This window comes from Onychostoma macrolepis, chromosome 01 (assembly GCF_012432095.1).
Source record: "Onychostoma macrolepis isolate SWU-2019 chromosome 01, ASM1243209v1, whole genome shotgun sequence".
Lineage (NCBI taxonomy): Eukaryota > Metazoa > Chordata > Actinopteri > Cypriniformes > Cyprinidae > Onychostoma > Onychostoma macrolepis.
This window is the reverse complement of record NC_081155.1, coordinates 15619028-15633579: the sequence shown is the minus strand read 5'-3', so window position 1 is coordinate 15633579 and position 14552 is coordinate 15619028. Positions and strand designations below refer to the sequence as shown.

General features: G+C 36.7%; 1 protein-coding gene across 9 annotated transcripts in view; it reads left to right on the top strand.

The window, feature by feature from the left end:
* The first annotated feature begins 319 nt into the window (after positions 1-319).
* The window catches only part of sh3pxd2aa (SH3 and PX domains 2Aa), a 108414-nt gene continuing 94181 nt past the window's right edge, over positions 320-14552 (top strand). For 6 of the 9 annotated variants that reach the window (XM_058762303.1, XM_058762081.1, XM_058762521.1 and 3 more), the window contains exon 1: positions 320-942. In XM_058762303.1, coding sequence (XP_058618286.1) covers positions 871-942 — 72 coding nt within the window. In that variant the 5' untranslated portion in view covers positions 320-870. Of the gene's footprint in view, positions 2522-5395; positions 5468-14552 lie in introns of those variants that run through there. The other 3 variants (XM_058762377.1, XM_058762151.1, XM_058762440.1) reach the window with 3 other exon arrangements.

Sequence of the window (14552 nt, the reverse complement as noted above, 5' to 3'; positions counted from 1 at the left end):
TGTCTGTGATATTCTTATATTATGGAATAGAAGCGCAGCAGACTTTTATTAAACTGTTTGTATGCGTATATACTATGCAAATGTTGCATTTGTATTTATGGAACGTTTTTCAAATGTCAGTTCATATCTGGTGTGTGTGTGAGACATGATTTTATTACAATCCAGATACGCTACCGCATTCTTTTCTCACACAATTGGCCTTTAAACAAGCTGAAACAAGCAAATAATGCCTGGTCTGTAAAATCCAGCCATTGTCTCTTTTACGAAGGAGGACAATGATATCAACACAACACTCGTATTTTTTTTTCTTCTTCTCCCTGTAGAGGCTCTTAAACTGCAACAGAGCCCTTGTCAAGAAGCCCAGCCCCATTGCCCAAATATCCCAGCGTGTGCGCGCGCTTCCTGCGAATGGACTTCGCGGTGAATGCGCCCCGGCCTTTATGACGTGCTCCGCTCACGTTTTGAGGAGAACCCCCCAGACTTCAGCTTCACTACTGTAGTCCACACAAAGGACGCGCTCGTGCCTTTATGACGCGTCGATCCGGATTCCAGAATGACACTGTAGAACGCGTCTCGATTCGAATTCTGCTGGAACGCGGCGGTTCGAGAATCCGCTCTGCGTTGTGAGAGGAATGGATACGGGAATGTGCGTTTCCTGCGGACGGATATAAGTTTTGCATGATTTATTACTCGATCTTCATTTCTACATTACGTCAGGGGGGAATAAACGGACTGATTAAACGGACGGACGGACGGGGCAGCAATCGTTTGCTTTCATTGAGAAGAGGAACACCGATATTATTCGTGCAAACGTCTTCGTGACTGTCCATTTAATTCTGTAGCCGTGCTCCCGAAGCCTCTGTTTTCACAATGCAGTTTAGGACAGTTTTGGATGTAAAAGTGGTGGATGTGGAGAAGAGGAGGAATCCATCCAAACATTACGTGAGTTGGCTACCTATTCACCTTGCGTCCTTCTCGAACCTGATGCTGAGATACAGAAAGACGCATCTGGATCATGATAAAGAACATTTCTGCAACGTTATGACCAAATACGTTTTGAGCTGGTTCTGCGTTGTCCTATAAAAGTCTGCTTTTTAAAAAAAACATTTTTTTTTTATCATTAGCCGAGATGAGTTGTTTTATGTTTATTGGAGAATAATACACATACAAACTACAGACGTCCGTTTAAGATTAAAAACAACAACAAATAAATAAATAAAGTACTGAAAAAGATGACCTCAGATTAAACACCTGCATATGCCTACTCAATTATAATCATTTGGCAAATGAATTTGTGGATTTAGATTTCTATGCAAGATTCAAATGAAATAACATGTCTGCAAGTAGCCTAATGTCAATTGCATAATCAGGGCAATAACAACAGCATAATCACAATTTGTGAAAACGCTACAATTATGGTATAGCCTATATTGTTTCTATGAACATGGAGAAAAACTATCCAATGTTATGAAGAATATTTGTGCATCTAATGATCAATGGCGTGCGTGTTATGATCATCTGTGGTCAAAAGTTATTAAACTTTGTCACACCCCCTTTTCGAGCAATTTAGGCCACAACTTTAGTGACAGATTCTGGGTTTAGTGGCCCGAAGAAGTGCCCATATATGGCTGGAGTAGAAGCTTATGTATTTCCTGCAAAAGATGGACTCTGCGGTTTCTTTTAAATATTTATGATACCACTTCTTGAAAGCATATATTAGACCAAATAGATTAGCCTACCTAAAGACTAGTTCAACAAAAATTACATAGAGTAAATTTGAAAATCGGTCCCAATTCCCCCCAGAGTTCATCCTATAGGCTACACAAAGGTCCAAAAGTCCAGTGCATTTTGTATTTTTTATTTTTTTTTCTGATTGAATACAGCATTTTAATGACTAATTCCATCATTGATATCACAATTTAAGTGCAAATTTATTTTTAAAATTTGTATGGATTTGAGATTTTATTTGTGTTTTGCATATCCCTCCCTTGTGTAACTCCATAAATGTGTGTGAAACCCGATGATCATGCATGATTTGAGAATGATCATCCAAAGAGCATCTTGCACTTCAGTGGAAGCAAATATATCTGACCTACTGTACAAAGAGTTCAGATGGTTAATGTTACCAGTTGATAAGTGACCTATTTCTAGTACAAAATCTTAGGCCTAAACATTTATTCATTTTTCATATTCACAATACTCAAGCATAGTTTATTTCCAGGTATAAATTAAGATTGTGCATTATAAACTTGTAAAGTTCATTCCAGCTTGAGTGCATGCTGAAACAAAAAGGTGGTACATAAAAAGATAGGTTCAACTTTTCACACTGCTTTGCCATTAAAAATAGAGAAACCCAGTTTTTTTAGACAGTAGCCAGTCAACCAAGTATTCTGTCATTCTAAATGATGGTACATTATAACAGCCTTGACATTCATCAGTAGTTGTGGCTTTTTGTTTTGAACAGCTTGTTTAACATGGGCCCATTGTCTCCTAACCACGAGAGCTGCAGAGCTGTTCTCAGGTCAGCATCCTCCCCCATAACTTGCACTGGAGTCATTTGCTTTGCCACAGGTTCACTACATTCTCTCCCGAGAGAGTGAGACTTCAGAATATGCATGGCCTTGTATCACAGGCTTCCACATACTCTGGAAAGAGAGTAAAAAAAAAAAAGAAAGGCAGTTGTTCAGTCTCATTAGTAATATTTGTCAAACAGCTGGATAGAGATAGAGAAAAGGAGGAGGGGAAACGTGAACCCACATGCCCTTGTTTTAATCCCCAGGAACGGTCTGACTTCCTCTCTTTGAATGGAAGCTTGGCTGTATTTACAGAAAGTGCAAAAAAACTCCTTCATACACTAGACAAGGTTCTTACTGGCTTTTACTCTGATCCGGGACAAGTTTTACATGCATCGGTAGGATGATAAAGAGTGTATTCACAACCGCCTCGGAAAAGGAGTGCAGGTTTGTCATCATTAGTCAGCTGAGAATTTGAAGTGGGACTGAGTAAAAATAGGGGGTCATACAATGGAAAATTTCATGCTTCCAGACAGGAAGTGAGCACTGAAACCCTCCTCCGAAGGTGTACAGAATTGCTTCTATTATGTCTTTGTGGAAATCGTGTGTGTGTGTGACATGTTTTCTCACACACTCACTTCATTAGCGAGCACTGGTTCCCAACAGAGCCCCACATGTCCGAAATGTGTTTGTGTGTGTGAACGTTACAAAGCTGCCTTGAGGCTCTCCCCAGACAATCTGCTGTCTTGTCAGCTTTTGTATATGACACATTTCCTTAGCTGTTTCCATCTGTTAAATCCTTGTTATAGGCCACTACAAGACGTTCATGCCACAACATGCCATGAATCATGATTGTTTGCCCTGTGTAATGGCTATTGAAACACTTTTATTTCTAACATTTTTTTTCTAATAGTTCACATAAAAGGAAAGATGTCTCATCATTTACTCATCCTCTTGCTGTTCCAGGTGTTTCAGACTTTCTTGTTTTCAGTGTACCACAAAAGGAAATGATTTGAAGGATGTTAATGCTACTATTTTCCATAAGCTGATTTAAAAGTACTATTTAAAGTTGTCCACAAGACTTGTGTCCTTTATTCCAAGTCTTTTTGAAGCCATACAATAACTTGGGCTTACAAACTTTAAAATTGTAGGTTTAATTAATATTGTGGGTTTAATCAATGCTATCTCACGACCAATTGGTACGTATTTTACGAGGTGGCTAATTCGTACGACCTCACAGGTTTAGGGGCGGGGTTAGGTTTAGGTCATTCGTACAAATTCATACGAATTGGCAACTCGTAAAATACATATGATTTAGCAAAAATCAAATGAATTTGTATGAGTGAGGTCGTACGAATTAGCCACCCCGTAAAATATGTACGAATTGCTGCAAGACCAGGCTGGTATAATAGAAGTTAAGCTCAATCAACAACATTTGTGGCAGAATGTTTATTACCAATTCAATTCAAGTTTATTTGTATAGCGCTTTTCACAATGCAAATCGTTGCAAAGCAGCTTTACAGAAAATTTAAGTTTAAAATCTCAAATTGATGTCCCTCTGGCAGAAGTGTACGGTAAAAATCATGCAGTTAACACTATTAACAGCAATGATTATATGTTGCGATCAAACTTATAGCAAAATATGGTAGTTTTGTATGTTGTATTGTTGTTACCACAACAACGAAAATGGATTTATCTCTTGTTTTATTTGAACCCTTTGATGCACACGCTATGAAAACCCCTTCTAATGCACAACATGGGTCTAAAATGACCCGTTTTTATTTCCTATGTTATTTCATGCTTCGCTGGGCATTTTCTTGTTTTATCTTTTGAAATCAGTTTATTTCAGCATTTAATATTTCCTGATCTATAAATTCCATGATCCATGAATATTCAAGATATATTTTTACAATGACCACAAATTAATATTTAGTTTTGTTACTACATCAAGTTTACACACATGGGTCAAAAATGACCCATCTATGCAAGCATGAAAAAACAAAAGAATAAAGACATTTTGTTAAAATGGTTATTTAGACCAACACATTTAACACTTTAAATATGTTTATTTGCCATTTTGTCACACATAATTTACACATATCGCTGATAACCGATAACACTGAAATTGAACTGTCTGTAGTGCAACTGTAGTGAATTGTAGTGAATGTGACCGAATAGATGAAAATAAAACGAACAAAATAAAATCATACAGGTACAGCGCTATCTGAAACTGCCATCTCAGTGCTTACATGCCTCACAAATGACATCTGCAGGTTTGTGCTCCTTGCACACAGGCCTGACACTGAACACCGGCTGCTGACTTGTCTGCCTTTGGCAGCTGAGCAGATCCTCTTCCTCTTCGATTGACCGCTCTGTCTGATGTATACCTGTGGCCAGGTGGTGACTGTGTTTTGTCTTTTATCCCACATCTTCCCATTGCCTATCTAATATGATTTTGAAGGTGGGGCCTGCCCTCCAAGCACCTCTTCATATGTGGCACGACAAGCTCTTTGACCAGCTCCTTGATGGATAGCTGTCATGCATTGGGCACACCACCTATGTAATCAGGGTGTTGTTCAGTGAAGTTGGTGTAGGCCAGGGGTGGTCAGCATCTGTCCTGGAGAGCCACAGCCCTTCAGAGTTTTGCTTCAATCTTGATAAAAACTCACCTGCCTCTAGATTTCCAGTAACCCTTAGACCTTGATTAGCTTGTTCAGGTGTGTTTGATTAGGGTTGGAGCTGAAGTCTGCAGGACTGTGGCTCTTCAGGACCAACATTGGCTGCCCCTGGTGTAGGCATCGAGGGTGGCAACATCCAGCACATTGCATCATAGCACCATGGGCCACCTCCGTGTTCTTCCTCTAGGACTCATCAGACAAGTCTTCTTCATCTAGGATTTACACCCACAACTCCAGACTGACCCTGTGACATATAGTCTAGGTCATCAGCATCAGGTATTTCAGACTCTGAATCAGGACTAAGAATTGTCTGATCTTCCTCATCATGTAGCATCTCTACAAACATTTCAGCCGTTAATCTAGAATGTCTGGGATCAGCCATACTAACACTCTGGATAAAGAGTGCACAACAAGCAGCTGATCATGTATATCCTGATTATATATTGTCGCTGTCAAACAGAAACCTTATATGTCCAAAACCATTACTTTTCAGAAACACTGACAGACATAAAGGGTGACCATTAGCACTTATGACAAAAAATAAAAATGATGAAATATGGAGATACAAGGTTTCTTCCTGACAGCAATGATATATACTTGTTAGCTAACATTAGTTAGCTAAAATAGAATATGTCAAAACAAGCTAGTTAATAGTATTGGACATTTCAAGGTCAAGGTAAACTTGACATTCAAATATTATTTACAGTTATCTTCCACAGTATATCAAATATTTTCTGTGGTAATAAATTATAAAATAAGAATAAATGCATCAATTATACAAAAGCAGCCATGTTGAGTTTTGAAATGTGGGGCAGGTGAATAGTTTTCTGCAGTAAATAATGTTCCTACTTGCAAAAAAATAGCAAATAATCAAAGGTTTCTCTATGGGTCATTTTTGACCCATGTGTGTAAAATTGATGTAGAAATACAAAAACTGTGTTTTTTTATAAAATGAAGAAAGGAAAAATAAACATAATGATTTGTGGAAATCAAAAACAATATATTTAATGAATACTTGGAATAATTGATTATAAAATGCATTTCTTTTAAAGATTCAGCAAAGAAACACTCAGTCATGACTGAAATAACATAGGAAATGAATATGGGTCATTTTAGACCCATGTTCTGCATTAGAAAACGATTTTTATTCAAAAAGTAAGAAAGAAAAAATAAGAATACGTGAAAAAGAGGAATATTGCGAAATATTATTATAATTTAAAATAACTCATTTGTATATGAATTTATTCTATTTGAAACATAAATCTTTTGTAACGATGTAATCTTTACTATCACTTTTGATCAATTTAATGCATCTTTGAGAAATTAAAAGTTTTGATTTCTTGAAAAACTTTTTCTGACCCCAAATTTTGTTTACACAGAAAAAAATGAGTAAGCAATTTTTCCATACAACACGTTATCATGTTATCATGCATATTATTTGCATCTTGTGGCCAAACCTTTGAAACAGTGATCCGCTGTAAGTGTCTAATTTTTGGGTGAACTGTCCCTTTAAACTATCCCTCCTCCCTCCATATCCCACACACATCCTATACCAGCACTCGTATACGTTCATGTACTGATAAATGACTCCTGCTGCATCCTGCCTGTCTTCAATTTCCACGTTTTCATTTCCCCTCCTCCTCGCTTGTTCCTTGTCCAACATGACATCTTGGAGCACTAAAGCTCATTGCTCCTTCCTGTAGAGTTACTGTCTGCCCGCCGCCAGTTGCGGAGCGAACGCTATTGCTTTCAGTGCAGCTTGATTACATCATAGAGAACAAATGATGCCAGAGCTTCTGGTGACAACATGTGTGGGCAGGAAGTGAAGCTCTGCCACAGTACCGCAGCCTTCATGGGAAATGGCTTTCTCTCTCATAGTAACTAATGGTGTCGTCACCCATAAAGAGAAATTATCCCTCCATGCGCTTTCCTGGGATGCTTTATCAGAATTGTATCATAGTTTCAGTGCATTCTGATTGTTTCTAAGTTGCTTGAATGACGTGAACTAATGCCGTGTTTTGTTTAGCTTTTTATTGCCTGGGACACTGGGCCTGGCCTTCTCAAAGGGCTCTATGATGAAAGATGAGATTGTTGAGGGGGTTTGAAAGGCCACGTAGGTGTAATGGAGCTGAAAAATAGCAGTACAATGTTCACTCGCTGACAGTTTTTGTCTACACATCACCAGTTACAACATTCAGACACATAAGAACTGGCGGAGGCGGCTGACTGTTCGCTCCCATTCACGAGTGTCTGACTTCTAATAGTGATAATATGAATTTGTCGAATGATATTTGACCGTTTGCAGATTATCAGTTTTTTACAGTTCCTAAATCTACCACGTCCTTGTCAGTGGATGATAAATGTCTTCCGCTTTCACATATTTTTGTGGTTCAGAAGAAGTGGCTTGTCCCAGTTTGCTCTGAAAGGCCAAAGGTTTTGACGCTCAAAGTTTGATGTGTACGCTGAGTTGACACTTTTTTTAATCTGCAGTTCTTCAGGAAACGCGGTGCACTCAAGTTCCACTTCCTGTACCGCATCCCTTCTGGAAGCAGGAATGTGCGCGTGTGCATTTGCATAGATATCAGGGTGAAGAGGCACCGGCAAAGTGGAAATGACCACAACAAAATGCAAAGGAAGTAGAGAGAGAATGAGTGTCAAATGGGGTTGTTCTTTGGATCATCGTTGTTCAGTGAGGAGGATCAGAAAGCTACCTTTCATCTTTTGCTCTCTCTGCCTTGATCTACATATTGTTTAATTAATGATTTACAAGTTTATCACTTCCTGTGGGAAATTCCCTTTCCAGCATCCCATTACCAGTGGACCCGCCTGCGGTTACACAGCTTAAACCGTGCAGTAAATGCTCACCCCTTGAGACCTGGACTTGGAGCTATTGCCAAATTTGCTGTGATAGGAACGCATTTACTGTACTTAGCCTTTGAGTTTGTGGGTCTTGGTTTCAGTGTCAGTGTGTTGTTTGGGACAATTTATGTTTCCACTAGTCTTTTGTCATTTTGTCATTTTGAGTTCTGAATACTTTTTATGAGAATATGCACCGTATGTTGCGGGTTTTGACAATTAATTTTATAGGACATTTGTAGTTTACAGAGGTACAAAATTATGTACAAATAGTGTTTCACCACCTCAAGAAACATTATGGCTGTCAATCTATTCCCAGTTTTTAAATTTTATTTTTAAAACTCATTTTTTTTACTGAGTACACAAATAACATGAAACATCATTTCAACCCATTTTACTTTGTAATATGATATTTCAGAGTGAAACAGAAAATCCAAAGAGAAAATCCAAAAAAAGTTTTTTTTTTTTTTTTTTCATTTATTGGATTTTTCCATTATTTCAGAGGCTGATTTTTTGTAAATGAAATATTTTTTTTAATGTAGTATTTTTTTTTTATTAATTAATTTGTTTTTAATTAATTATTATTATTTTTTTAAAGATTTTAGAATTTTAAATCAATTAAAATCATTAAATGTTTTATTTTTTATTTTACAGTGTGCACCAATAATACTTCACAATAATGCCAGAAAGATGTTTTTAGAAAGTAAATGCTGTAAATTTTTTATGAATTTTAAGTTTGTTACATAAATACACTCTTAAAAATAAAGGTGCTTCACAATGCCATAGAAGAACCTTTTTGTCAAAATGGTTCCATAAAGAACCTTTAATATCCGAAGAACCTTTCTGTTTCACAAAAGGTTCTTTGTGGCGAAAGAAGGCTCCTCAGATTATAAAAAGGTAAGAAAGAGATGGTTCTTTAAAGAACCTTTGACTGAATGGTTCTTTGTGGAACCAAAAATGGTTCTTCTATGGCATCGCTGTGAAGAACCTTTTAAGCACCTTTATTTTTAAGAGTGTTGTGGACCCTGGTATAGGTGACGTTATGTATATTTGCCTTTGGTGACACATTGTGGGTGTGCTTGGTTTATTAAAAATAAAAGTCTATAAAATCCTAACTTCACCTAATGTCTAGACAAGATCTTAAACTAGTTGTTCAGCATGATGAATAGACATGCTGCTGTTTTCACATCACAGATTTTAACTATTTAACCAGCTGAATAAAATGCCATTTTGTGGCTATGAATGCATCATGGTTGGAAATATGGTAGATGGATAGTCTTTTATGTGTCTCTTGAAATAGTCTCTTTAGGCGGGGTTGAGTTACTTAAGTGGTGAGGCCTGTACTTTAAGCCCCACCAAGACTTCAAGCTTAAAACCTCCTCATCCTTTTCTTATGACAAATCTGAAGACAAGACGACTGCTTTTCAGTAAGTTTCTCTGGCTTTTCTTCTCATGTCTATTCGAAAAGCCGCTTCTCCTTTTATTCTGAAATATGTGCTTTAGCTGGACATGCTGAAGTCTGCTGATGTTAATCTGATGCATGATTACAAGGAAAGCTTTGGTTTTTGATGAAATGCAGAGTTTTGTTCTTTGAGTTTGGTCTTCCAGGACACTTTCTGATCGTGATCAGCATGTTTGTGCTGACTTTTATTATTTATGAGCAGTATAAAATGTGTGCGGCCAAACCTTTGAAAGTTTAGTTGAAGTTTTTAATCAGCGGGTGATTTGCTTTGTTTGCTGCCATACTTTGAAGATTATTGTTGATTCTGCAGGTATTGATATTGCTTGAAGAAGGCTTTTGTGTGGCATCTCTGCATCTCATTGGAGACATAATGAGGGTTTTCTTCTCGCAAATGACAAGATAGAAATGGTTGAATGTGCTCTATTGCTTATATATGCATATTCAGTGTCTCTGTGTCGTTCAGAAACCCAGCTGCTTTGTCTTAATCTCGTTCCTTGACTCTGTCACAGGATAATTATTTGGAAGAGGGTGGTCTCCATTGTGTTACGTCTGTTCTTTTATGTCTAAAGATTTTGAAGAACACTTGAAATCAGGACTCTTTGTTGTGTTCTTTTCAACAACATCAATGGATATAATCAATCCAATGCCAGAGAACAGATGTTATAGGCGAAAAGGCTCTTTTCACCACTGTTTTTACCAAAAGGAACATTTTATTGCTCAAGAGTTTGACCTTTCATAGATCAAGACTCTTCATGGAATTCTCATTATTTAAATATCTACTTCCATATTTGTTTTCTACAATTGCTTAGGAGAAATAAAAACAGATAATGTGGATATCTTGGCTTAGATAGTTTGGTGAGAAATGTTTGAGTACTTATATTTGAGCATTTTGAAATCACTGTGACTTTGAGCACAATTTGAGACATTGTTTAGATTCTGTGCCTAGAAACGGCATTACATTTAGTCTAATTTCTGTCTAGACCAAACAATTGAGTAGCAAAAAAATGAAATGAGAAATAGGGCTGTCAAAAAATTAATCGCGATTAATCACATCCAAAATATATTATATATAAATATTTTGGTAACATTTTACAATAAGGTGTCATTTGTTAACATTAGTTAATGTATTAACTAATATGAACAAACAATGAACAATACATTTATCACACTATTTATTCATCTTTGTTAAAAAAAATAGAGTTGTTCATTATTTGTTCATATTACTTCACAGTGCATTAACTAATGTTAACAAGCACAACTCATGATTTTAATAATGCATTAGTAAATGCTGAAATTAACGTCAACTAAGATTAATAAATGCTGTAGAAGTATTGTTCATTCTTAGTTCATGTTAGCTAATGTAGTTAACTAATGTGAACTAATGAACCTTATCGTAAATATTTTATATATAAATATAACATTTTCTTAAATATATACATGTGTGTATTTATATATTCATAAATATACACAGCACACACACATATATTATGTAAACCTTTTATTTATTTATTTTTTTGGATGTGATTAATTGCGATTAATCTTTTGACAGCCCTAATGAGAAACAATCTTTATGTGTAGTTACCTAGTTTTTCATTTTAGGACTTAGGAAAGAAAGATTATTTGGTATCACTTTAGTTAATGCATTAACTAGAAATGAGCAATGCATTTGTTACAGAATTTATTATGCTTTGTTTTTGTTAAAAAATACAACTGTTCATTGTTAGTTCATATTAACTAATGTAGTTAACTAATGTTAACAAATGGTTAAAGTGTTATTATTTTAATGTTTTAAGAATAATTTGATTAATGATCATTGATAATGATGATTTATTATATTTATTTTATTATTAATTTATTATTATTCGTCATTATGAATATATATATATATATATATAATTTTATTTTATTTAAATATTATTATTATTGTTATTGTATTAATTCAATAGGCTGAACTAAACCACTTTATGTAACAGAACAATTAAGCAAATGTATGATTACACATACTTGGAGTTGTTTTTACTCCAGGGTGTGAGCATGAATCAACTTGTGTCTGTAGTTACAGTGTAGAAATTTAGACTAGCTTTTTACATTTTCTGAGAAAGATGCCTGTTATGTTGTGGGTGGTTGCTAGGGTGTTACTAAGCAGTTGCTATGGTGTTGCTTAATTAAAGAGATAGTTTGCCCAAAAATGAAAATTCTGTCATCATTTACTCACCCTCTACCAAACCTGTATGAGTTTCTTTCTTCTGCTGAACATAGTATTTTGTCTCATGCCATGGAAGTCAATGGTTACCATCTATTATTTGGTTACCAACATTCTTCCAAATATCTTCTTTTGTGTTCAACAGTTGAAAGAAATGAATACAGGTTTAGAACAACTCGAGGGTGAGTAGATGATGACAGAATTTTTATTTTTGGGTGAACTGTCCTTTTAAATGGCAGGTCAAACTCAAATGGCCAGGTGCAATGGTCACAATACAAAACATTGTAGTATTTTATTAGCAGTGCTCATTCAGAGACCTTCAGGTATTTTTCATTTTCAAACAACAACAACAGTAACAAAAAAAAAAGCCTTGAAAAGGTTAGAAATATCATGAACATGGTTTAATACAGAAGTTTTACTTGTGGTGGATGTCCTGTTGGCTTATTCTGTTTCAGAGCTATTTTGGCTCTCTGGGACAGCGAAGTTGCGCTTGATATTTTGGGCGTGGGCTTTCAGCAATCCTTTTTTCCACTGTGGTTGCCCTGAAGATGGTCCCAGAGATGTGATGAGTTTGCATCTTACTCACACACACACACACACGAGGCAGCTCTCTGTGGTGAAATTACATATTACAGTTGGGCAGAGAAGGGCAGAATCAGCAACCATACATGCCAGTCCGGTCAGGGGTCTTTAAATAACTCCTGTAGGAATAACTCACACACACATGGAGTATCTTTTTAGCACATGCTTTCAAAGAATGCCTCTCATGCACTCTATCTCACACATTCACACACTTTTCCAGGCACGCAGTGTGTGATAAGCATGCATCTGTTTGGATAGCTGCACACACACTGTGGGAAGCAGCGTGAGGCGGTTTAGTCAAGGCCGTTTCCCAGCATTCTGCTAACAGAGGAGGCACTTTAACCTGGCACAATGCAAATACTCACAAGCATGTAAGCCGTCTGTCTCACAGCACAGGTCAGAGCCTCCTCTATCTGCCTCTCACTCTCTCTGTAGCTCCGCCACAAACATCTGCCTGTTCATTACCCACAGAAAAGCTGATGCCGCTTCCCACTTTATGGTCCATGACATAATCTTTGATACATGACAGACTATGGAGATGAGGTAAATCAAATGATTTACTTGTCTAATAATCCAGCCCTGACTCAGTTGTGCTAAACATTGTGTGAGAAAAAAGTTTGCGCTATTGGCTACCATAGTTTCTGTCGCAACAGATGTCAAAATGTCTCGGTCTCTGTGTGCTCAGTACTCTGGGTTTACTACTGCTAGTTTGAATGTTTCAGTGTTTCAGAACTGGAAAACATTTCTTATCAATTAGAACAATCTCTTCCTTATTAACCACAGTCACCATAGTTCCTGCAAGTACTGTTACTGTAAAATTTTAAACTGATGAAAATGTCAATGATGTTTGCTTGTGCAAAACTTGGCGCCACAATGTTAAGGCTGTTAGCGTTCTGCTACGTGTTTGCAGGGTGAATGCTAGTGCTTTGGACATGTGTAAATTGTCTGTATATTTTTATTTCACATTCTGTATCTTGTGTTTATATTGAGTTCTAAAATTATCAATGCCACAACAAAATCTTATAAAACAAAACATTCAGAGAAAGAAACACTTTTGCCGCAGTGTTAGGGTCGTTAGCATGTTCCTATGTAGATGGGTCTTTTAAGAAAATTAACCTTGGTTTTATTATAGTAAAAGTGTAGCAACCATGGTTTTTCAGCATATTGATTACCATTTGTATAAACACAGTTTTACTACAAATACCATGATTAAACTATGGTTAATGTAGCAAAACCATAGTTAATTTGTGGTTACCATGGTTTAAAGGGTTACTCCGCCCCAAAATGAAAATTTTGTTATTAATCACTTACCATGTCGTTCCAAACCCATAAAAGCTTAGTTCATCTTCGGAACACAATTTAAGATATTTTTATGCTTTCTGACAGTTCTCTGACCCTCCCATAGACAGCATTGTAATTACCACGATCAACGTCCAGAAACGTAGCAAGGAGATCGGTAAAATAATCCATGTGACATCAGGGGTTCAACCGTAATTTTACGAAGCTACGAGAATACTTTTTGTACGCAAAGAAAACAAGAATAATGACTTTATTCAACAATTTGTCTCCTCTGCGTCACCCTAGTGCCATTTTGGAGAGTATTCACTGAGCGTAAACAGCGTATGCTGTTCTGTGTCAGCTGTGCCACACGGATATGCTGTTAGCTCTTTGATTTGAATGAAAAGAGCGTATCCTTTTACGGGTTTGCAACGACATGGGGGTAAGTGATTAATGACAAAATTTTCATTTTGGGGTGGAGTAACCCTTTTAACTATAGTATGTTTTTTTTTTTTTTTTTATTTGTAGTAAAACCATGGTTAATTTTTGTAAGGGGTGTTTTGCTAGGTGCTTTGCTGAAACAACAACAACAAAAAACAGCTAAATCCAGTCTAAACTGGTTGGCTAGTCTTAACTGATTTAAGATGGAAGTAGCTGGTTTTAACTGGTCTCCCAGCCTGACCAGCAAAGACCAGCCTGACCAGCTAAAGAAGTGGCCAAACCCCTTCTGAAACCAGCCTGCAAACCAGCTATGACCAGGCTGGAGGACCAGCTAAAACCAGCCAACCAGCTTAAGCTGGTTTCAGCTTTTTTTTTTCTTCTTCTTCTTTTCTCAGCAGGGAGGTGCAAAACTCAGGGCCACAGTGTTAGGGTTGTTATGTGTGTTGCTATGTTGTTTTTAAAGTGATTTGCTGGGTGAATACTAGTGCTTTGCTAGTTTCTCAATGTTAGTTCTGTTAGTGTATTGCTATGTGGTTATT